Genomic DNA, 10000 nt, shown 5'->3' with positions numbered 1-10000 from the left:
TGCTGCTTTAACTCCCACACACATCTTGTATTGTTTTAACTGTAATTTACTTTAGCAATTTAAGTATTCTATAGAACCTAACTTTCATAACTTTATTTCAATACACCTCTTTTGTAAATAGAGTGAAATAAAATGAACCATGAATCATTAATACCAGTTGACTTCCAGGCCCAGAATAAACCGGAAATGAGTTGTATAATGTCATACTGGACACCATATAGTGTTATTATCTCTAAAATCCTCGTTGAATACACAAAAATGTTTCCACTATTTAACAATTAGACCCGTAGCCCGCAAGGGCAAGGGTCAATAGCCCATGAGGCGAAGCCGAATGGGCTATTGACCCGTGGTTCTTGAGGCATGAATCGTTGTGTCAAAAAGTACTACTTTGCGAAACGATTTAGCATAAAGCTCAATTCGTATTTTTTTAGGTGCATATAAATCTGAACATACATAGTATTAAACTGACCTGGACAAACTCTTTGTACTTCACATGGTTCGCTTTCTTGTGGATCACCGAGCGAGGAGCAGTCTTTTCCGCCAAAAGCAGGAGCGGGACTGGTGCAGTTTCTAACACGTGACCTCACACCACTCCCACACGATTTGGAACATTGGGTCCAGGCCGACCACAGGCCGTACTGGCCATCAATCGGTAAGACTGGAATGGAAAAGGAATACACTTCTTAGAACAGGATTCCAAGTTGACGCCGTAAAGCTGTTTGCATTTTCGAATCGGACACAAAAATCAAAGCAAATAAATAGCCCTTATCAGAGTTATCAGCGGTTTTGCCACATAAACGAGGCTAAGGGGTCATTTTGTATTGAATTGACCCTTAAGCCTCTTTTGCACGTAGTTTTAAGCAAAAGAAAATGTGCCTGCAGGCTCAACTCCAGTAATGTCCATTCCTGAGCGGGTTTCCCTCACGTCGCTTAATGTGGTGACAAATAACCACTCGACCAAGCGATGACGACAAATCGAGAAGGGCCAGTGACCATAGCGATTTAACAAAGAGGAAATGGCGGCGGGGGAGATGAGAGTGGTACACAAACACATCGCACTTGTACTTAGTGAATAGTAGAGTGAGTGTCTTGACAATGGTCGGTCCTCTTTATCCCCGTATGAGTGTTTTTTTACGTTTTCACCCTTAACTAACATCGAGAAAATAGTCACTTTCCAACAAAACGATCCTCTGGAGCACGATCAAGGGGTCTCTAAATTATGTGAAAACGATACAATTTGCAATTTTTGTAGTTTTCAAAGCAATACGAAGAACAAGACCTACCGACACCACTATTTTCTCTCGACGTTTTTTACGAGACATATCAATTACTAGGTCTTGTGTGTAAGACATAGTTAATGCATGGAGATGGTTATAAAACTCGACAAGTCTTTTTGTTTCATGTTTTTGTTTGTATTTTTGGCCTTGACGGTACATAAAACACACCTTTCGAGAAGATAACCAATCAAATCTCTCGATTAAATTATGCGCAACTACTTTGCGAACACGTGCGAAGAGAAAACAAAGATCCTGCACTGTCACGATCAATTCAACATCGATTGCGACATCATTGTTCTCGCTTTTGAAGGTTTTAGGTTTCACAACCATTCCCTCGATTAAGTGAGACACTAAGGCCCGTTTCAAACGCCGAACTTTACATGTGCCGAATCTAATGCAAATGAGCCAAAACAATAGATTTTTCTCATTTGCATTAGATTCTTCGGCACATGTAAAGTTCGACGTTTGAAACGGGCCTAATTTTCGAGTTAAGATTTCGAGTTCAATTTTCGAATTGGATTTCGAATTTGATTTTCCAGTTGGATTTTCGAGTTGGTCAGTGTAAAATGCAGACTAAGGTTATAATGGAACTGTTGAAAAAGCTCCGAAACCAGTAGAAGTGCTAACCTTAGGCCTAATAAGGCTCAAACAATATTTAGGCTTAAATCGAAAAATCCGACTTGAAATCCTAACTCGGTAAATAGGCAACCTCCGATTAACTCTGGCTACAAAGAGCAACCTACCATTCACAAAACCGTACACATAGTTTGTGTTTTCCTGTCCCACACACTGATCGCTCCCACCAAGGCACCGCTCAAAACCTGACCCAACACACCCCACCCACGGCTTGGGCGAGGGACGCTGAGTGAACCTGTTTTCCACGCCGTCCATTAAATACGTTTTACTCACGGTGGGACCTGACCAGCATTCTCCGTAACCTTGGATACCAAAGTGAGTGTAATTCTTTAGGGAGACAGCCTTGGCACACCTGGAAAAATATACATTGTTTTTGAATTAAATATCAACATCAAGGGGTTTCATCAAGCAAAAAAAAAAGAAAAAAAACAAAGGACAAATTACTAAATTAACTCCAGGGAAGCACAGTTGAAGATCTCCACTTTTGTTTTGAAATGCACGCAATGAGATGCAGACCCAACCTTGATATGCAATACGAGATGTCTCGCATTTGCCACCTGTTTCCAACAGTGAGACAAATGTTGGGGTTGGCGTTATTTTTAGGCTAACAATCCAGCTGTTTATCTTTACGAAAGGAGTACAGTTTAGGGGAAGCTTTGGACGTTAATTGCCCTAGACGCGAGTTGGGGAGAAGATCAAGAGGACGTTTCATGACGCTCATCCTGAAGAAGATCGCTTTAATTGGTGTGTCCAAGGGATAGACGAGAAGACCATTGGACATCACGTGACACTTGCACGATGTACATAGATTAGAAGGTCACCAACGTAATAATCCCATGCACCATATTCAAGTATTTCTTATGCCGGTGATCAACAGTGTTTAATTCAAAGCACCCATTCCGAATAGCGTTGATCTACGAGTATTTAAGTCTAACACCCATTTTAAACAGGTTAGCTTTCAATTTTGGTGAAGCTAAAAAAAAAAATTAAATATTATGAAAACTCGCACTTTCTCATCGGCTTGCTTCGGTGGTCTAGTGGGTATCAATGCTACATATGTCGGTTACGGTCCAGGTTCAACCTTTTTCGACCTTCATGTTCTTTAAAATCTTGGATCATAATAGCGTGCTTTTCCAAATTAAATTGACGAGAGTTAACTTCATGCAAGTGAAGTGAAGGAGGAAATGTCCTTCTCCTCTATCCCAAATAACGCGCACCCTTCATGGGTGAATTTCGTTTTCTGTTCTCGACTGACAATGAGATTTATTCCTGCCTCTGATTGGATCAAGTCATCTGATCATCTAATTGGATGAAGTCAACCATCACAAGTGGCGCAATACAAAATCAACACAATCCTTTAAAATTGCTTCAGTTCAACACCTTCCAATGATAAACTCCACGTCATATGTGGGTGTTTTCGAACGTTTCGGACATTCTTAATTCAAGAGGTTATGATTTTTCTCAAGCGCTGTTTTCTGTTAATGCACATAATTATTTAAACAAACAAGCGCCACCAACCTGCAGACCAGCTCAGGCATGTATTGCTCCCAGTCATCCTCTTCTAAGGTTATACCGCTGTACACAATGCTCTCAGGATCGTTGTCGGTAAATATAAGCTCTGGGAGGGGTCGGACGGAGGTCTTTCTGTCCTGGAAGCAGCCCAATGGCCTAATCGGAACATCACCTACAAAAAGGTACAGAAATTGGTGTTTGTGTACGTATTCGGTGCGCCTGGCAAATACGTACTTTATCAATTTTGCAGAAGCACAAATTAAAGAGGAATATAAATGACAAGCCGGAAGTCATCTTCACGTCATTAATTATGGAGTTTAAGCACGTACAACGGAAACTTCGACGAAAACGTAACTCCAAATTCAATTTACCGCTATCATAAGAACCTCGCGATTGGTCCATCTTGTTCACATCGTGCAATACCGGAGAACTAGAGCGACTTTCGCATGACCATGAAAAAGTGTTGCACGGACCAATGTTTGGCAAGATTAAAACAAAGCTTCTCCTTAATCCCGCCAAGGACCCTCCTAATACCCCCAACCACATTACTGCATTTCAAATGACGTCAAAGCGAAATGCCAATCGCTTTCCAGAAAGTTCCATGGAGAGATGAAGTCGTTTGCATCCGCGTTCGCTAAGTCAATGAAAATTTGTTCGATAAGCCAATTAAATGTTTTGCATTTTGGGTTACGTTTTGTTTTCACGATTGTTTTTCAAGGTCACATGAAAGTCGCTCTATCCGTATGACTCCACATGAACGGTTCAGTGCTGTATGTTTACGTTGTCGTCAAAACCTAAAGTTTGGTCATTTCACGTTGCCTTGTCAAGTCAGGTGGCAAACTATTTACCATCCCACATGTACTTACAGCAGTCGCCGGCCTTGCAGTTGACTGTTTGCGTATTTTCTCCCACACAATCTCTACCATCTTTGGATGGAGACGGGCTATCACACGACCTCACGCGCATTCTTACACCAAACCCACAAGACTTGGTACAAGCGCTCCACGATGACCACTCGCCCCAGTTTCCGTCATCTGTGAAAACACGACGCGATTGAATGGAATGAGACTTTTCTCGCTCTTTGCGAGAGTGAAACCTATGACATTTCTATTGTGCTTCGGAAGTGGCCCAAACGCCGGCGCGACAATAAACTTATATAAATATAATATATATTAATTTCCGAAAGTATTAAGCTTCGCGAGAAAGGCTCAGCCAACAACAACAACAACTGGAAGGGTGCCACAACTTTTTCCCTCTTTACAATGCACAAGCTAAGTAGTCATTTCAGTGAAATGATCTGTGTTACTTTTTGATTCATCGGCGCTACAAAATCTAGGTCAAATAATAATAGCAATATGAATAATGGCGATGATAATATAACAATAGCAATCCGTATTTAACTTACTCGGACAAAAGTCCTTTATGGCGCACGATTTAGTCTCGGTATCAGGACCAAACAAGGAACAATCCCTCCCACCATATTGTGGCGAAGGGTTTGAGCATGCGCGCCATCTTGTCATGAGACCTACACCACAAGTTTTATCACACAAGGTCCATTCAGTCCAATCCGTGTAATTACCGTCAACTACAAAAAAAAAAAAAGAAAAAAAAGACAAGACTATTAGTTCACGCAAATCAAGTCAAGCATCTTTGTCAATTGATGGTTTGCATCTAACGTCACAGCGGCCATGTTGGTGAACAGAACAATGCAGTAAAAGGTCTTTTGGGAATTTGGCCCTGTTATTATATGCAAAACGTGCGAGGCCATTTTCTATTGTTTTGTACACCAAAATGGCCGTCTCGTCCCGTGGATGCAAACCAAGAATATTTTCCACCACTTGGATTTGACAAAGGGGCGACGTTTCTTTTCTTTACCTGGGCAAGGTCGATAATTGCAATCACCCACTTGTCGCTCTGCACCAGTGCAGGGTTCTCCACCATATCTAGGAGCAGGGCTGTTGCATGATCGTTTTCTCTCTCTGGTTCCTGGACCACAACTGGCAGTGCACGCTGACCACAAAGACCATGGACCCCAAACACCGTTCACTACACACAGAGCAGATAACCACAGTTAATACATATATTTTTATGTCGCCGTACTTTGTGAAGAAAATAAATCACCGTGAAAGGAACAGATTAGTAGAAAATGTTAGCAAACATAAGTTTAACGTCATACAACCGCTAAATAGAAAAGTCTGTTCTCTTTTTGCAACGCTATTTTCAACGGGAGCTGCAATTCTTTAAACGGTAACGAACACTTACCGAAGACAAAAATGCAACGGCTAAGTATTCGGCTTTTCACGACAATATCATTTCACTAAATCTGACGGTATGTTTTTAATATGCCCAAGAATGGTTCATAAATAACTGTACGATACATTTACTTACCCGGGCAATCTCCCAAATTGCATTTCGAGAACTCTACATTAGGTCCCAGGTCTTTCTCCTTACAAGTAAGCCCGCCATATTCTGGTGCCGGGTTTGTGCACGTACGTGTTCTTTTCCTCTCTCCAGGCCCACAGGAAGTTGAGCAGGTTCCCCAGCGCGACCAGGCCGAGTAATTTCCATGTACTACAAACAGGAGTAGGCACGTTTTAGATCAACTGCTACCTTATAAATCAGTCTTATTTGCAAAAAACGCCGTAATCTCAGCAAAAGACGCACGATCTGATCAATTTCCAAAATGGATAATTCTATCCATTTTGAGACCAAACGGCAGCGTCGATTGTGCTAACTTTTGTCAAATCATTGCGTACGGGCTGCGGCCATTTTACCCCTGTTTCATAAACAAACGAATCCTTCCCAGCTCGAGAAGATCGGGTAAACAAATATACGCTATACGGTTCATGTATGATCTCGAAGAACAGCAACAAAGGCAGATGTAATTAGCTGAGAGTCGGATTTCATGAGGGAAGAAAAATGGAGTACCCGGAGAAAAACTTTCGAGTCACGTTGAGATCGACTGAAACTCAGTCAGCGTACGATTGTACAAGTGATAGCCACTATGGCCACTATGGCCTCCCGACTCTCCGACTTTAAGATAACTGTGCTGTCTTTCCGAATGACGTGTGACAACAATTAGTCGCTGATCCTGAATTTGAGATGTGAAGAATTATGGAGAGGGAGAGAGAAGGGTCTTACCCGAAGAGACCAAAGGCTAACACGATAACATCATCGGGAATCTGCATGTTGCTTCATATCATGCGGAAAGCAGAATTATATAACAATCATAATTATCTAAACTCACTTGGACACTGTATAACTTGACAAGGGCGGATATTTTCTGGGTCTCCGAGATCAGTACAATCTCGTCCACCATGTTGTGGTTCTGGACTTGTACAGGTTCGTTTTCTTGTTTGAATACCGTAGCCGCATGATCGCGAGCAAGCTGACCACTGAGACCAGGGACTGTACTTCCCGTTAACTAAGAAAAAACAGTTTGACCATTTTCATCGCTTCAAGTCCTTTTAAAAAAAACAATTAGGGAGTATTTACATGAGACCGGAACGAACTCAGACAGGCATGACTCGATCCAGAAACCGAGACAACAAATTCTGGTACGTGTATTTAAGTGACAACAAACCTCAGATCGGGTCCAGAAATCAGTTTCAAGCCTGTATGCTTTTGGGTCAGCCAGATATTTATCAGACAAAACATATCGTTTCGTCCCAGGACCAGGCCCCATCATTTCGTCCCGGTTTCATGTAAACGGTTGCAAAAATTTCATACTGGTACAAGTTCAAGACCGGTGTCATGTAAATACCCCCTGACTCACCGAAGAGGCGGTGAACAAGAAAGGCCGCTTTGGCAGATGTTAGCGAAAGTAATGTGGGAAATGGAGCAGGTTTGATATAAACAACACATTCTGGACAACAAAACGATCAAAGAACTACTTTACAAAACGATGATGATCACATTGCAGAGGACAATTTTGTTCATTTGCGGCTGCTCGAATGTAAATAGTACTTGGCTAATCATCGCCGAATTAACCAATAGAACTAGAGAAAGCACCAATCGAGCACTTTTTTGGTATATGCCGATCTTTAAAACGGGGATGCCACACTTATTTTTCTACTTGCGTTTCTTTTCCTCAGAAGCCAAATCAAGTGATTGATAGCTGTCGATCAACAAAACAATTACTTGGGCAGTTCACGTCATAGCACTGCACAGTCTCCTCCGCTGACCCCAAATGACCACAACCAACGCCGCCGTATGCTGGTTCAGGATTGGTACAAAATCTCTGCCTCGTTTTGATGCCTTTATCACAAGTGACTGAACATGGTCCCCAGTTATTCCATTCCGTGTAACCACCATTCACTAAAAAAGAGAATTGGTTGACAACAGGTGAGTCCATTTTGAGTCGTTTTTCTTCATGTGGCGTGGAAAACAAGTCTTACGGATTCGGTCGAAGCAATTGATGCAAGGAAGAGTCGGCCTGACGGACATGGTAAGGAAGAAAGAATTTTATGATAGAGCGGTTTTCAATTGAGTGTCGAAAGTAATTAGCGAATTACTTTGGTTTTCACTCATTGATTGGTTCAAAGTTCTCGCGCCACTTTTTCAACCAATCAGAAGTGAACCCAAAACCAATCGTGGCTCGCGCGTGCACATTTTCCCGCGCTTTGTGTCGGCCACGTCAGTGTGATTACTTCGAGTATTGATTGGTTTATTTGATTGTCTCCGGCCTTTTTGATCGGTCAAAGTAATTACTTTGGTTTTGATTTTACAACACTCGATTGAAACTCGCTCTAGCGCATTTGTTAAAGTGTAATCACTAAACTAAATGCATACACACATGTGTGCTACAATTAAAAATAGATATATCAATTATAAATATTGTTAAGAGGTCTTAATTTTTAAAATGTACATTTGTTTGTTATTGTTTTTTTAGCAATTCTTAGTTGTATACACTAAGCCATGCAGATTTTTCTTATCGGGTAATAATTTCTCATCCAAGACCTGTGATTAGCTGAAAAGGCCTGGTTTCGCGGGAAAACCAACCTAAAAATAACTCGGTCTGTAAAAACGCCGTTCCACAAATACAGTGAAGTTGTACGGTCCTAGTAATGGACTCTTGCTCGAGGTGCATCTTAAGTCCATATGCGCAGCTTTATGAATGAATTTATTGTTTTCTACTCTTTTTCGATGGTGATGCAGTTAAGCAACTCAAGAAACATGGGTCGAGTATAGAGTGTGTTCACTCACGTGACCGGCAGCCATATTGGATTACTGAAACAGAAGAGACTATTTGCAGAAAAATAGAGTTCAATTCTCGGATAATTAGTTTGGTGAGGCCGCCATTTCTTTGTTTTGGATTACGAACAAGGTCACCGTGACGTCATGTGAAAACGCTCTAAACAACGTCTTTGTCTCTTTCCATGCTGCATTTTTGTCGTCAGTTACCTGGACAAGGCGTCAAATAACACTGCGTTCTTTCCATAATGGGACCCAATGCTTGCTCTGTGCAGGATTTCCCGCCAAACTGAGGTTCAGGAGCATTGCACGTTCGTGTTCTGTTCTTCATGCCGATTCCACACGTGACAGAACATGGTGACCAGGCCGACCAATCGCTAAATTTCCCATTAACTGCGGAGAGAAAAACAAATTTTCACAGGATTTCTGTATGATCATACAAAAATATCACGACTATAAAAACATGCCGATAAAGAGATAAAATAGCTGCATTATCTGAAGGTGACTTACTCGGACACGGCTCTGATCTACACAGCCTACTTTCCTTCTTGTCGTTATCACAGAAGATATCTTTCATGAACTTGGGCGGAACACAATCGCGTTCACGTAGCTGAATACCTCCGCCGCACGTGTGAGAACAGTCTGACCACTTGGTCCACATTCCGCATGTGCAGTTGGCTGGTCACAGATAAAGAGACAGAAAAATATTACTCAGTAAATTTAAGAGTAGCAAAGACTAAAAGAAGATCAACTTTGATTGAAAAGAACAGTCCAGCGTGGTCTTCGAATAGCAAATGGCTTGGTGAATCGTTTATGAACAAAAACCAGCGATATCAAAGTTGTTGAGCGACGCGTCGATCACTCCAGATCATCATTATCAAGCTAACTAAATTGCCAGGTCGATGAGAGATATACGTACATGAAAGAGACGTGAAAGTATCAAGGTTTAGGTTTAGTGTCAAGTTCAGTAATTTAATTAGCTTGATAATGGTAACATGGAGTAATCGAAACGTCGCTCAACAACTTTGATATCGCTGATTTTTATTCGTAACTGTTCCAGCGTAGTCCGCAGAAGAATTAACGATATTCCTTACCTCTACAGTCCACGAGCTGACAACTGGTTTTCTCGTGATCAGGTCCCAGGTCTACACAGTCTTTTCCACCAACTGTCGGCGAGGGATTGTTACAAAATCGTTTCCTGGTCATGATTCCTTGACCACAGGTCACCGAACATGGAGTCCACAGGGTCCATTCGCTGAAGTTACCGTTTACTATGGATAAGTCGCAAAAAAACAGTTGAGAATCAAGAAGTCAGGAACTCGAAGAAAGTGGCACCATGGCCACAGGATTCCCAACCCCAGGCCTGTCAAACATGAATTTTT

General features: G+C 41.7%; 1 protein-coding gene across 2 annotated transcripts in view; it reads right to left on the bottom strand.

Moving 5' to 3' along the window:
- Window positions 1-10000, bottom strand: part of LOC138051492 (uncharacterized) — an 82147-nt gene that overhangs the window by 40611 nt on the left and 31536 nt on the right. For both annotated transcript variants that reach the window (XM_068897702.1, XM_068897701.1), the window contains 12 exons: window positions 9713-9889; window positions 9129-9296; window positions 8829-9011; window positions 7566-7742; window positions 6673-6849; window positions 5814-5996; window positions 5301-5471; window positions 4831-5010; window positions 4292-4459; window positions 3432-3597; window positions 2021-2265; window positions 470-658 (listed from right to left, as the gene is read on the bottom strand). In XM_068897702.1, coding sequence (XP_068753803.1) covers window positions 470-658; window positions 2021-2265; window positions 3432-3597; window positions 4292-4459; window positions 4831-5010; window positions 5301-5471; window positions 5814-5996; window positions 6673-6849; window positions 7566-7742; window positions 8829-9011; window positions 9129-9296; window positions 9713-9889 — 2184 coding nt within the window. The remainder of the gene's footprint in view (window positions 1-469; window positions 659-2020; window positions 2266-3431; window positions 3598-4291; window positions 4460-4830; window positions 5011-5300; window positions 5472-5813; window positions 5997-6672; window positions 6850-7565; window positions 7743-8828; window positions 9012-9128; window positions 9297-9712; window positions 9890-10000) is intronic.

Source organism: Montipora capricornis, chromosome 6 (assembly GCF_036669925.1).
Source record: "Montipora capricornis isolate CH-2021 chromosome 6, ASM3666992v2, whole genome shotgun sequence".
In the NCBI taxonomy this organism is placed as follows: Eukaryota; Metazoa; Cnidaria; class Anthozoa; order Scleractinia; family Acroporidae; genus Montipora; species Montipora capricornis.
Note: the sequence above shows the minus strand (reverse complement) of the source record. Positions and strands in the feature narration are given on the sequence as shown.